Source organism: Neoarius graeffei, chromosome 4 (genome assembly GCF_027579695.1).
Source record: "Neoarius graeffei isolate fNeoGra1 chromosome 4, fNeoGra1.pri, whole genome shotgun sequence".
In the NCBI taxonomy this organism is placed as follows: Eukaryota; Metazoa; Chordata; class Actinopteri; order Siluriformes; family Ariidae; genus Neoarius; species Neoarius graeffei.
This window is the reverse complement of record NC_083572.1, coordinates 91,642,705-91,657,942: the sequence shown is the minus strand read 5'-3', so window position 1 is coordinate 91,657,942 and position 15,238 is coordinate 91,642,705. Positions and strand designations below refer to the sequence as shown.

General features: G+C 39.3%; 1 protein-coding gene across 1 annotated transcript; it reads left to right on the top strand.

The window, feature by feature from the left end:
• The first annotated feature begins 1,313 nt into the window (after positions 1–1,313).
• dmrt2b (doublesex and mab-3 related transcription factor 2b) lies at positions 1,314–6,185 on the top strand. The gene is made up of 3 exons (XM_060920012.1): positions 1,314–1,834; positions 4,083–4,179; positions 4,899–6,185. The coding sequence occupies exons 1-3, from the start codon at positions 1,565–1,567 to the stop codon at positions 5,648–5,650; spliced, it is 1,119 nt and encodes a 372-aa protein (XP_060775995.1). The 5' UTR covers positions 1,314–1,564; the 3' UTR covers positions 5,651–6,185.
• Positions 6,186–15,238: the final 9,053 nt, after the last annotated feature.

Sequence of the window (15,238 nt, the reverse complement as noted above, 5' to 3'; positions counted from 1 at the left end):
TATCATGCTCGCTGAATGGAATATATGTTATATATCAGGAAAAAAGCCAGCCATTATTATTATTATTATTATTATTTTACATACACATTCCTTTAGAGTAGGGCGGCACGGTGGTGTAGTGGTTAGCGCTGTCGCCTCACAGCAAGAAGGTCCGGGTTCGAGCCCCGTGGCCGGCGAAGGGCCTTTCTGTGCGGAGTTTGCATGTTCTCCCCGTGTCCACGTGGGTTTCCTCCGGGTGCTCCGGTTTCCCCCACAGTCCAAAGACATGCAGGTTAGGTTAACTGGTGACTCTAAATTGACCGTAGGTGTGAATGTGAGTGTGAATGGTTGTCTGTGTCTATGTGTCAGCCCTGTGATGACCTGGCGACTTGTCCAGGGTGTACCCCGCCTTTCGCCCGTAGTCAGCTGGGATAGGCTCCAGCTTGCCTGCGACCCTGTAGAACAGGATAAAGCGGCTAGAGATAATGAGACGAGATGAGATTTTTATGAATTAAAAGTCACTTCATGTCTTAAACAGATGAGCAGCTTGTGAACAGGCAAGGCAGGCAACTGCTTGGGGCCCCCTGGCCCAGGGGCCCCCGAGAGTTGGGGCCCGAGGGCTTATTTGTTTTGTTTTTTATTGTTTTTATTGTTCTTTACCATTGTATTTTCACATTTGGAATTTAAAAAACTTTGGTTTCATACATTTTTCATTGGTGTCAGATTATTTATAACATATTGGTGATGAACACTGGTAAGAAGGGCCCCCTGGAAATTTTTGCTTGGGGCCACAACAGACTCTAGAATCACCTCTGGTCTTAAAGTCATGATGGATGTCGTTTCTCTTTACTTAGTTGAGCGGTTCTTGATATAATATGGATGACTGCAGCTGTGGAATCGAGCTATTTACTGTGTTATTATTTATGATTTGCTTTTTTCTCAAATGCATTAAGAAAGCAAGAAATTGCACTAATTATCTTTTGACAAAAGCGTTCCAGGTGACTATCTCATGGAACTGGTTAAGATAATGCCAATAGTGTGCCAGGCATCATCAAGGTCAACACTGGATACTTTGAGAATCTAAAATATGAAACAGATTTTTTTGTTTTTTACTTTTTTTGTTGTTGTTTACCACATAATTCCATATCTGTCCCATGTGTTATTTCATAGTTTTGGTGTCTTCGGTGTTGTTCTACAATGTAGAAAATACAGAAAACTCTATGAGTGGGGTGTACAAACTTTTGACTGCTACTGTGCACACACAGACAGGTAAAACAGACTCTTTACGCATGCATTAGTTAATCAGATGTTCCAGTAAATGAGCAGTAACCAGAGAGGAGAGGAGGAGTTGGGTTTGAGCACCGCGACCCGCTGCGGGTTAAATACAGAAGAAGATGAGCTCAAACTTTGGCACTTTGGACCTTCATTCGTCATCTTCACGTCCTGAAGCGTCGCCGCGCGCGCACTGAGAAACATCCACAGCGGCACTCAGGGAGGCAGATTTTCGAACCTGGACTCTTCTTCATGTCCCAGTGAGAGGAGAGCTCGGAGCCCGGTTCTTCATGCTCCGCGTTATTGCTGTTCAATGGCCGCTAAACTGGGAACGGACTGTGAGCCGCGACAGCACCCCGAGCTCGAACCCTTGGAGCGACCGGACGCGCAGAGGACGCCGGGAGGGCCCGTGCGCAGCCCGAAATGCGCGCGCTGTCGGAACCACGGCGTCGTGTCGCGTCTCAAGGGCCACAAGCGCGCGTGCCGCTGGCGTGAGTGCCGATGCGCGAGCTGCGTCCTGGTGCTGGAGAGGCAGCGCGTGATGGCCGCACAGGTCGCGCTCCGCAGGCAGCAGGCCGGAGAGGTGCGGGGGTGTGTGGGGGGGTGTGTGTGTGTGTGAGAGAGAGAGAGACTTGCTGTAAAATATTACTTTTTTGTTTACAGTGTTCTGTTGATCTCAACATTTTGTGACATCAAGGTTACTTTTTAACTCACACAGAATCATTCACATCATCTTTGTTGTTTGTTTGTTTGTTTGTTTGTTTGTTTGTTTTTGCATTAGTGTATGAATAACTCAAAACTTGTGCTGCACTAAGCCTCCATACCAACAGTTATATATATATATAATACACAGTGTGTTTAAAAAAAATTGATATCACTCTGGGATATTTAGATCTCAATATCAAATTTTTTGAAACACCCTGTGTGTGTGTGTGTCTATATATATATATATATATATATATATATATATATATATATATATATATATATATATATATATATATAGACACACACACACACACACACAGTGTTTCAAAAAATGTAATATCACTCTGGGATATTTACATCTCAATGTTTTGAAACACCCTGTGTATGTGTGTGTATAATATTCACACACACACACACACAGTTTCAAAAAAAAAAAAATTTGACATCGGTCTGGGATATTTACATTTCAATATTAAATTTTTTGAAACTGTGTGTATCTCTCTCTCACACACAAACACACAGGGTGTTTCAGAAAAAATTTACATCACTCTGGGATATTTACATCTCAATGTTTTGAAACACCCTGTGTGTGTGTGTGTCTATATATATATATATATATATATATATATATATATAGACACACACACACACACACACACAGTGTTTCAAAAAATTTAATATCACTCTGGGATATATACTGTACATCTCAATGTTTTGAAACACCCTGTATGTGTGTGTATAATATTCACACACACACACAGTTTCAAAAAAAAAAAAATTGACATCGGTCTGGGATATTTACATTTCAATGTTAAATTTTTTGAAACTGTGTGTATCTCTCTCTCACACACAAACACACAGGGTGTTTCAGAAAAAATTTACATCACTCTGGGATATTTACATCTCAATGTTTTGAAACACCCTGTGTATGTCTGTGTATAATACACATGAACACACACAGTGTTTTAAAAAAAATTGACATCGGTCTGGAATATTTACATTTCAGTATTAAATTTTTTGAAACTGTGTGGAGATATATATATACACACACACACACACACACACACACACACACAGGCTGTTTAGAAAAAGCTGACATCACTCTGGGATATTTACATCTCAGTGTTTTGAAACACCTTGTGTGTGTATAACACACACACACACACACACACACACACACACACACACACACACACACACACACACACAGTGTTTCAAAAAAATTGATGTCTGGGATATTTACATTTCAATATTAAATTTTTTGAAACTGTATATATATATATATATATATATATATATATATATATATATATATATATATATATATATATTTATATATATATTTTTTTTAACACACACACACAGGGTGTTTAAAAAAATCTGACATCACTCTGGGATATTTACATCTCAAATAATATAAAATTTTTTGAAACACTTTGTGTGTGTGTGTGTGTGTACAAGGGTAAGTCAAAAAGTTCTGAGAGATGTTATAATTTCAAAAGGTGTGAAAGACATCGCCCAGAATTCTACAAAGAAGGAATTCTCCGATGGAAACACCGCTTGCAGAAGTGTTTAGACTTAAATTAAGGATATGTAAAGAAATAGCTTTGTTATTTTCGTAAATAAAGATTTTTTCAATTTGTCTTCGAACTTTTTGACTTACCCTCGTATATACAGGGTTAATCAAAATTATATTAACACTTCATTCACAAAACATGCATCATATGTGCAAGATGATTTACAGGACGGTCTCAACCTGTTCCCCACTGTATTCAACACACAAAAACCAACACAAGCAACAGTACCATTTAATCTGTCACCATGGCGTACGTCTATCTGCAGGAGAAAAATAATCCATTAGTGTCAACATAATTTTGACTAACCCTATGTGTATGTGTATGTGTATATATAAAAAATTAAATTATTATTTTGCACTTTCAATCCTCAGCATCAATTATGAAAAAAAAAACCTAATTGATAATCTCTGTGTCACTCTGGCTACAGCAAATGTATATCCCGTAATATTAGTATTATAAGCTCCTTCCTGCCATTCAGTCTTCCCCCAGATAGAATCAGATAACATGCTACTAAAGTCACAAATATTCTGATTATTTCATCAACAGAGTAAGAAAACTCCAAGAAGTGCTCCTTTCCTGAGACGCCAAGCCTACCAACGCTACACCAAAACACCTAGCCTCCTGGCTAAGAGTATACTCGAGGGTAAGCCTTAATTAACACATATATCATTTATCTCATTAACCCATCCACAAGGAGAAATTGGATTTGTGCAGGCATTACTACAGATCCCTCTGGCAGGAAGAGGATCTATTTGTGATTATTTATGGTAATTAAAATTATGCAAATGAAGGTCAAATAGGCTAATTACCCAATGGAATGGGATGCTTTAGAAAGAAGAAGTCTATACATATATACATACAGGAAATATATACAGTATATGCACAACAAAGCATAAATTAGTCAAAAGGGAAAGGAAGAAGAACTGAGGAAAGGGTGAATTTCTGTCATGGCTTCCACATCATCTTCGGTTCTTATGTTGTGTTTGAACCCAAGTGGAACAATCCTAAACAATGCTGGGGGTTTTTTTTCCCAAAAAAAAAACTGTTTGGTTCAGATTCTGTGTCCGAGAATATGCATAATCGTTATACTGCAACGGTAATTGTAGTTACAACACAAGTTCTCGTCACATAACTTTGGCTTCTTATTCACACTCCGAATGTGCATACAGACATCCAAGAGGTCCTCAAACATGTGAACATGTATGATATGAAATAATATGATGTGTTTATATCAAGAGGGAATGCTGATGGTGTTTTTAAATACATTTACATATTGATGTAAAATCAAAAGACCTAGTAATTGTAGTTCATGAGTAATTTCTTACTACAGTGAACAGAACATTGTGCTTTGTTTAACCATAGGATGTCAATCATCATCATCATCATCATCATCATCAGAGGACTGGCAGACGAGACTCCACTATCCTCCACTTAGTGTTAAGATGAGGAAAAGGAGAGCTTTTGCTGATAAAGAGCTGGAGAGTGTGATGCTGGAGCGAGAGCTCAGACAGAGAGAGATGGAAGACCTGCGTCGAATTGTCCTCCTTCAGGCCGCTGTGTCTCCAGGTCCTTCACCTTGCTTCTGTCCGCTGTCTGATACAGCCATACCCGGCTACATGCCCGTGTATAAGTCCAGTCCAGTGGTGTTTGAATGTGACCTCCACTGCCACACACAGGAGTTCAAAGCCATGTCTGGAGACCACTGTCCTAAGGAAATCCTCACAACACAGAATTTTTCTCCATCCCTAAAATCATGGGACGCCTGCAGTGGGACCGAGTCGTGTCTGGAATCTGTTCCTCTGCCCCTGTTTCAAAGCTCACACTATTATTGTTGCAAAACGAGAAGAAATACAGAGGCAGAAAGAGTCCCTGCTGACTCGTCTCACAGCACGCCACAGAGTGCTGGTGCTGACAGACTGGATGTCACGTCCAAGCGAGACAGCGCTGGTTTTCTGTCCGAGGCGAAGGTGCTGTCACAGACTGAGCAGCCAGGAAAACAATGCAGAGCATCAGGGCTTAAATCACTCACACACGAGGACTGGGCCACTAAACCCAACCCAATCAAGAATAGGAGGCTCTTACCTTTTTCTGTTGAGGCTTTGCTGATGAGATGATAAGAAGAAGTATTCGCTGTAGAATCGACTTGGTTTTATAGATTTAGTGGTTTATTTTTCTAGAATTTTTTATAGAGGAAACCATGTTGCACGTGTTACTCTGAAACTGCATAATTAGGTTTAATACATTGTAAAAATATGCCTTAGGTTGTATATTGTGTGCTAGGTAATTCTAAGTATATTTTTATTTTTATTTATTTTATTATTAATCGTGCATTCATACAACAGCTACAGCTTACATTTACACCTAAGCTTTATTTCCCCCTGATTATATAATAACCATATATTTGTACTGGCTTATAAAGATACATAAAAGTACTCTTTTGTATAGTTTTATTTTAATTCATGCACAGAGGAAGGTATACCATTAAGGCACATGTACAGCATATAGTGAAATGCAAACAGTAATGTTCATCTTTTATGCATTTAAACAGCAGGAGGATCATTTTAATTGTGTGTGATTAAAAATGTTCGTCAGCGAAAAACCCTGGATTTTTTTTTTACAGAAATGACAAATAAAGATAAAAAGCCCTGAGGTATCACGACCAAGAGAATATTTAATATGGAATATTTGATATTAATAAAACATGATGGTATGTGTATAGATGTACACATCTATACACATACCGTGTGTGTGTGTGTATATATATATATATATATATATATATATATATATATATATATATATATATATATATATATACATACTGTATGATGGTTTCTGTTTCTTTAACAGTATAAACCTGTAAATTGTCTTACAGCTAAAACGACTGAAACTGAATTTAATCAACACCTTCTGGCTGATTCGAATCATGTTCAAGAGAGAGGCTGTAAATTGCTGCCATGAAACTCTGACACGCATCTATAAACAGATAAAAAGTATAATTCCTAAATTAATAAAGACTTTTTTTAAATTAACTGCAAATTGCTTTGTCTGTTTGTGAAAATGTGAAAAAATATGTATTATAATTATAAAAATAAATAAATAAATAAATAATAATGAAGCTTGTCCTGTTACCAAGCAACTGCAAGAAAAAAAAAAAAAAACACGAACACAGGAAACTCGTCTTGTCATAGAAACTTAATCAGCACCTTCTGATCAGAATTCAGCATTCAACAGCACTGTGGTATAATTAACAATTATTCGCTGAAGGCGAAGTGAATATCGGTGAATAATAACAACTGAGATGAAGTCGAGATTATTATTCACTGATATTCACTGAGCCGGGCGGCACGGTGGTGTAGTGGTTAGCACTGTCGCCTCACAGCAAGAAGGTTCTGGGTTCGAGCCCAGCGGCCGGCGATGGCCTTTCTGTGTGGAGTTTGCATGTTCTCCCCGTGTCCACGTGGGTTTCCTCCGGGTGCTCCGGTTTCCCCCACAGTCCAAAGGCATGCAGGTTAGGCTAATTGATGGCTCTAAATTGACCGTAGGTGCGAATGCGAGTGTGAATGGTTGTTTGTCTCTGTGTCAACCCTGCGATAACCTGGCGACTTGTCCAGGGTGTACCCCGCCTCTCGCCCATAGTCAACTGGGATAGGCTCCAGCTTGCCTGCGACCCTGTAGAACAGGATAAGCAGCTACAGATAATGGATGGATGGATGGATGGATGGATTCACTGAGCCTGAGGCGGGTGATTATTTTAAAAAAATGTATTAAAAAATTATTGATTTCAAACTTCAAAAGCGGCATGCAAATGTAATAAAGGCGCGGCACAGACTTGTGTCACTTATCTACACCAAGTCACATAAAATACTTTGTTTTGAAAGAGATAAAAAAATAAATCCCAATTCCACCTTAACTTTGAATAGTTTTAGACCAAACTTTGGAGTATCTTTAGTGCTTTTAAGAACAGCATTTTCTTTCATAATTTGTAATTCTTCCTCACTTACAGTGACAAAACGATCGGCCGCCATTTGGCCGAGTCACCCGAGGTGATTATCGAGAAATAGTCCGAATTTCTCAACCAATCAGTGCGTGCGATTTCCTATAATCACCTGCATTTTTATTCTAATTACAATTGCTATCTTAAAAGTGGTGAACTGACACTAACAATCACTTCACACACTAAATATAAAAACATATTAAATATACACCGATCAGCCATAAAATTAAAAACACTGACAGGTGAAGTGAATTACATTGATTATCTCATTACAGTGGCACCTGTCAAGGGGTGGGATATATTCCGCAGCAAGAGAACACTCAGTTCAAATCAAATCAAGTTTATTTGTACAGCGCTTTTAACAATAAACATTGTCGCAAAGCAGCTTTACAGAATTTGAACGACTTAAAACATGAGCTAATTTTATCCGTAATCTATCCCCAATGAGCAAGCCTGTGGCGACGGTGGCAAGGAAAAACTCCCTCAGACGACATGAGGAAGAAACCTTGAGAGGAACCAGACTCAAAAGGGAACCCATCCTCATTTGGGCAACAACAGACAGCCTGACTATAATATTAACAGTTTTAACAGGTATAACCCTCAAATGTCCTCATGGGGCCGTCCTTCAGAGGAGTGGGGCGATAAAACTCCGACCAGACACAGGGCACCAGGATGGATCAAGCAGGTTCAAGGGGCAGAAGAGGCCAGCATCCCAATCCCAGGACCAACATGTAACTCAGAGGGACAGATGGGGGGGGGGGGGGGGGGGGGGGAGAGAAAGCATTGACTCAGTTCTGTTTTAGCCAGCATTAATTTTTTTCAGCAGTTTGTGCTACAGTAGCTCTTCTGTAAGATTGGACCATATGGGCTAGCTTTCGTACCCCATGCGAATCAGTAAGCCTTCGACACCCATGACCCTGTCGCCGGTTCACCGGTTGTCCTTCCTCGGACCACTTTTGGTAGGTACTAACCACTGCATACTGGGAACACCCCACAAGATGTGCCATTTTGGAGATGCTCAGACCCAGTCATCTAACCATCACAATTTGGCCCTTGTCAAAGTCATTCACTTACGCTTGCCCATTTTTCCTGCTTCCAACACATCAACTTCAAGAATGGAGTGTTCTCTTGCTGCCTAATATATCCCACCCCTTGACAGGTGCAATTGTAATGAGATAATCAATGTTATTCCCTTCACCTGTCAGTGTTTCTAATATTATGGCTGATCAGTGTATATTCTTTTTATACAATCAGTCATTTTTTAAATCCTTTTGTATACATGGGTGACTTCAGCTCAGTATACCTGCACATCTGATAAAGTTGCCTTAGCAACATTTTTCTCACACAATCGTGATTTCATTCTGGAGCCTTGGCAAGTTTGTTTAGCCTGCAGCTGATCTGTATCCCACCTCTTTTTCTTCTCTTCCTTTCTTTTTTGTCCCTTCATTTCAATTACAATCATAGGGGAGCAAGATAGTTTTGACATCTCTGGACCGTGTGGCGTCAACACGAGTGATAGCGTCATGCCCTCTTCTTTGTTTGGCTCTATCTCAGCACATCTCAGAGTGTAGATAGGGGCGCCACATCAGGACGCTTTCAGAGGAACCTTAATCATTCCCGTGAAAGGGAAAAAAAGGACTCTGGCAACAAAGAGACTTGTTCCGAATTAATATTACACTTGAAATGAGTAATAGTTGTTGTTGTTGTTGTTGTTGTGCTATATAGATATATTATCTAAATAAACGATGCCATTTATATTTTGTTTTTGTCTGACTGTCTATTGTTCTAGACAAACCATTTTGTATAAAGGAATAAACTGGAGACACAATGACTCATGAGAACAATGATAGAAATGATCAGTGTAAGGAAGCTATTTTACAATTATAATTTGTCAAGCTATAATCTACTTAAGAATTAAAATAGCTAAGCTACTATCTAATGCTAATTAGATGCTATCTAATGCTAATATCACTCCTGACCAAGAGCAATAACAAAAGCATCTAACAAGCTGTCCAGATTTGCGTGTGTCCTTAAATTAGTGTTTAAAGTCAACTGTATTTTCATTTCTGATTTGCATAGGTTACAAACAAATGTGTGTCCTTTTGCCAGGTGAATCTATCACGCTCTTTAATATGGCCATGGATGTTTGATCTTTTTGTTTCGAAGTGACAGGTTTGGAGCTGTACCACAATCCTGTTATTCTCCAGACAAGTCCATACTAGCTGAGGTGCATCTACACACTTTCGACAGTAATTAGAACTTTTTTAAACGACTACTAAATAATTGAACTTCAGCTCGTAAAGTAGAGACTCCACAACACTGGAAATGATCGATTTCACCATTCAGACCAGGGACATTTCTATCCATCTTCCTTTCCACAACATATTTATTCTGCTTGATATGTTGCTTTTTGGCGGCACAGCAAGAAGGTCCGGGTTCGAGCCCCGTGGCCAGCGAGGGCCTTTCTGTGCGGAGTTTGCATGTTCTCCCTATGTCCGCGTGGGTTTCCTCCGGGTGCTCCGGTTTCCCCCACAGTCCAAAGACATGCAGGTTAGGTTAACTGGTGACTCTAAATTGACCGTAGGTGTGAATGTGAGTGTGAATGGTTGTCTGTGTCTATGTGTCAGCCCTGGGATGACCTGGCGACTTGTCCAGGGTGTACCCTGCCTTTCGCCCGTAGTCAGCTGGGATAGGCTCCAGCTTGCCTGCGACCCTGTAGGACAGGATGAAGCGGCTAGAGATAATGAGATGAGATGAGATGTTGCTTTTTAGTAGTTGAGTGGTATCTGATCTCGTTCATATTGCCAAACAAGTATCTAGATTAAAACGAACGCAAATTACTCCAAAATATATGTATAGTTTTCTACTGTTCTGAGATTCTACACTGTCAGAAATAGCGGTACAGTAGGAGTCCATTTCTGTCGCCGAAGGTACAATGAACAACTAATGTAACCCCTCTGGCACATTACTGGACCTCAATGTGTTCCTTTTTAGGGCCAAAAAGGTACATATATGTTCCCAAGCAGTATGTAAAAGGTACAAATAAGTACCTAAGAGGATAGAAGCCATTGTACCCATAAAAGTATGGTAATGCACTGTATTTTCCGAGAGTGTATGCAACTTCATTAGCATTCTTTTCCCCCAAAGGTTTCAGAGGTATGCAGTTTTGAATTGGGTCGGGATCGGCATGCTGACGGAGCAGATAACAGGCTTAACCACAGCATTAGCTTTTCCCCACTTTAAGAAGCTGCTTCGAAGCCAGTCCTCTTGTTAAAGTAAAACTTTTTCCTCTTCTTATTTGCATTTCAGTAACATTTCATTTTAACACTCACCACAGTCGAGACTTGACTTTGCTAACCCAGCCACTCCATGCCCTATATGTGGTATAAAATATTGCCACCATGGATTTATTTATGCTTACATGCTGCTCTTAGTCACCCCTAAATCGTTTATGTAAGCTAAACTTCAGTATCTCGTCTCTGTTGACAGGATATCAGCAACGTTTAGGATCAGGATTCACAAGCTCCACTTTGATCCAACTGCCAGCTCCCTACACGGGCAGAATTTGTCACATTGACCCCCTGCGCCTGGTACATGATCCCAATCCACCCAAAAGCAGATCTAGGGTTACACACACCACCCAATCCGTCCAATCTCCAAGCGCAGTTATCTCCTTCAGTGTGTGTGATTGGCCTTCTGCCCCTCACCTGCTGCACCCAATAAAAAGGCCACAGACCAGATGAGTTGGAAATATTTTATTTGGATAAAATGTGTGTCAATGTGATGGTAGCTGCTGTTATTGTTGCCAGATGTGATTTCTACCGGGGCAAAAAATTGCCTTAAAAGGTGCTGACCAGGGGCATTCATCTAAGATGAATGAAGGGCCAACTACATAAAATTCCTTGTTTTGAAAGATAAGTACTAACATGACTAAAAGGTGATAACAGTAACATTTTAATGCTTAACCATTAAGTGATTCGTTCACAGCTATAAATAAGACAAGCTGAAGCGGTTAGAGTTTCTTTCATAGTACTGTTTACCACTTCTGACTAGTGCCATGGCCTCTTTGAACATTGAGCCATTTTTTGAAAGATATACATATATTTTATACAATACTTTCACTAACTTTTTAGTGAAAGGTGTTTTTGATAACCTCTAAAGCTCTAAGTCTGTATAATTATTTATTTTAGAGTTGGGAATACTTTCATTGGGAGGAATACTTTCCCACTAGGACTATTTCCCTAATTATGTTATTTCCCATTATTACCATACCAAACATTATATAAAAAGGTAAAAACAAGTTTATTTGTTTATTTATTTATTTTACATATATGGGGGAAAGTTGAAACTCCATAGGAACAATTTTGGTAAAAAATTTTCTCTCTCATCGTACCGTAAGACCTTTATTACCTCTGTCAACTTTGTTGGAGGAGGTTATGTTTTCACCTTCATTTGTTTGTTTGTTTACTTGTCTTTTCCCCATGTGACTGAAAAAGTAATGAACCAATTTTGATGAAATTTTGAGGAAAGGTGGGCCATGGGCCAAGGAACAATTGATTAGATTTTGATGCAAATCCAGACATGTATGCGGATCCAGGATTTTTTTTTTTTTTTTTGGCTTTCCCCATGTAAAATAGTGAACCGATCTTGATGAAATTCGGTGTACAGTTTTAGCATTACCCTAGGTTCAAGTGATTTGATATTGATGTTGATAGTATGTGGCTTGGTGGAGGTATACACTCTACCAAGTGCCCTTCTAGTTGTTAGAGTGTCAAATATCGAAATTAATCTTAAGCAATGTAAGTAATCTGTACTGTAAGTAATCACACATACAGATGGGTCACAAAGGAAAGAACTGTGGCTTAGTTATGCTGTGGGGCATTCATTCATTCATTTATTTGGCAATGCCATGTGGGATCACTTGTATCTTGCAAAATTCTTTTGACTGGTCACCTTTATCCTATAATGATGTATCTCTAGTCCTGCGATAACTTGGCGACTTGTCCAGGGTGTACCCCGCCTCTCGCCCATAGTCAGCTGGCATAGGCTCCAGCTTGCCTGCGACCCTGTAGAACAGGATAAGCAGCTACAGATAATGGATGGATGGATGATGTATCTCTATCTTGATGGGCATGGTCTCTTCCAGGCTGACTCTGACTCCATTCCCACGGCACAAAACTAAATGGTTTGATGAGGATGGAAATGTAAATCATATCCTATGGCTTTTACACTCACCAGAATGTCAACCCAATTGAACACCTATGAGGGATTCTGGAGTGTCGGCTTAGACAGCATCTCTATCCCACCATCATCAAAACACCAACTGAGTGAATATGTTTTGGTTTCAAAGCTTGAGTACAGTTCCAGAGACTTGTAAAATCTTCAAAACCTATAAAGTTTTTTTTGGCAGCTCATGGGGGGCCAACACCATACTAAGACACTTTCTGTTCAGATTATTTTTATGTTTAGTTTAATTTGCCACCTGTCTGTATGTTACAGATGCAAACTGATGAGGATTTATTTCACTTCTTGCTTGTAGGGTTTGGTTTTTCCACTCGGGAATGCTAAATCTGTCTTTCTGCCTGTCTCTCTCTTTCTCTCTGTGGTGATTTCTTGGAGCCGGCATGGGGTCTGTGCCCACTGCTGCAGCTGTGTGGCTATACAGTTACCTTCAACTCCCGGTATCCATCTTTCCCTGTTCCAAAAGCATAAACCACAGATTTCCTGATTCATACTACAGAAGCTGAGAGAACACAAACTGTTTGACAGTGCTGCATCTCAATGACATATAAACACACCTTCCTGGTGTACTGTAGTCATGTCTTGACAATTGCTTTTAACAACAAGAACCATTGAAATGGAGTATTCCAATGGTATAACCTTCACTGTATGCATCTTAACTGTCCTGCTTTAGCAACAGGATGCCTGAATGCCTCTGGAGTTTCTTAGGCTGCGCAGCAATATTTAGATGAACATAGCTGCGTTCCCCACCCGATGAAACCATTAGCAAGGTATTTACTGTGCCTGGGTTTGTTTCTCTTCTATGGGTAACCTTAACCACTGGACAGCCATAACAGCCAACAGTCCTGGAAAAAGAACCCAGCCTTGCGTGTTATGTGGTTGCTGCTCCATAAAAGTGCCATACAAGTATATTGACACCTTATTCTGAGTGATTGATTGCACCACTACCAGATCCACAAATGAAAAACAAGGGGTTATTGACACACAAACCTCCACTGATTATGTCAAGTAAAAGCTCCAGGAGCAAATGAATGGGATTTTGGAGTAATACCTGCTGTTTGGCTAAAAGTAAAACAGGGAGAGAATGAAAGAGAGAGAGAGAGAGAGAGAGAGAGAGAGAGAGAGAGAGAGAGAGAGAGTGTTGAATTGGCAGATTGTTGGAGAAGTGAGATGGCGTGATATAGTAGAGAAGTATCCATCCCAGCTGTACAGCCTGCACACTGGCCAAGAACAGCACCATGTTTAAGGGCTATTTATTCTAACAGGATTATCATTACAGACATGACAATTCATACTGTGAATTCTCAAGGAAAACAGGACCAGAGGTTGGATTAAGGATTGCAGCTCATCCTGGTATCGGTGGCAGCATAGAGTTTCAATTAAAATCAGAATCAGCTTTTTGCTTCATACGTGGGAGGTACAGGTGGTGAAATTAAAAATGACAAAACATACCTCAGTCTACTGGAATTTTCATTATATGTAGGCTATACATTACACCAAGTCTCTTAGGTACACTCTCGTGCAGTTTTAAATGTGATTCAATGCCATTCAAAGCAAAACAAGCATGTGATATATAAGGAATGATGTGCTTGTATGTGCTTTTATAGGAAAATAAAAAAGGCCCAATGCAAAGTGGAGTTACAGTACTACGACCACCTTGACATTTTTTTTAAATTTTCCAATAATAGCATGTCCTGAAGTGTTTTATTCCACATCATATTGTTTTTTGTGATGTTTAATATTGCAGAACTTCCAAGAAACAAGTCAGTTCCTGCACTGTAAAACCCGATAAGGTCACTGAGCTCAAAAATTTTATTGAAACCGATTACGTAAAAATTTTTGAGGTAAGTAACTTAAATTTTTAAGGTAAGATTTCTTAAAAATTACACTATAGTTACACTTAATTGTAATTTTTAAGAAATCTTACCTTAAAAAATTTAAGTTACTTACATCAAAAATTTTTACGTAATCGGTTTCAATAAAATTTTTGAGCTCAGTGACCTTATCGGGTTTTGCAGTGTGTTATCATTTACATTATACCAACTATAAACAGTCATTCCCTCAACAGCCCCTATTTTTCCCTCTTTCGTAAATTTAATAAGACAAAATAGTGTATCATGTCATGTTATCTTTAACTCAGAAAGCAAAATCCGTCATCATGAAGACTTTGCCATGGTGGAAAACCTATTATACAAAGCACTGACACTGGAGACTCCTTCCACTAATGATAATACACATCTCCTCACAGAAAGCATTACTATGTCAATGATTATACACTTTTTAATGTTTTTTTCTTTAGATTATGCAGATTTTCTGTTGTGCAAGTCCCAGTAAGTTGCTAATATAGAAACAATCATTTATTAGAACGTGTGTTAATATAAACCCCTTTTTAAGTGCAAACCCAATTGCAAAGAAGTTGTAAAACCTACATGAAAACAGAATGCAATGATTTGCAAAATCACAG

Bases quoted from the DNA above. Each gene is read 5' to 3' on its own strand.
- dmrt2b (XM_060920012.1), top strand. From the start codon at position 1,565: ATGGCCGCTAAACTGGGAACGGACTGTGAGCCGCGACAGCACCCCGAG. The intron at 1,835-4,082 runs GTGCGGGGGTGT...TTTCATCAACAG, and splicing joins GCAGGCAGCAGGCCGGAGAG to AGTAAGAAAACTCCAAGAAG. The intron at 4,180-4,898 runs GTAAGCCTTAAT...GTTTAACCATAG, and splicing joins GGCTAAGAGTATACTCGAGG to GATGTCAATCATCATCATCA.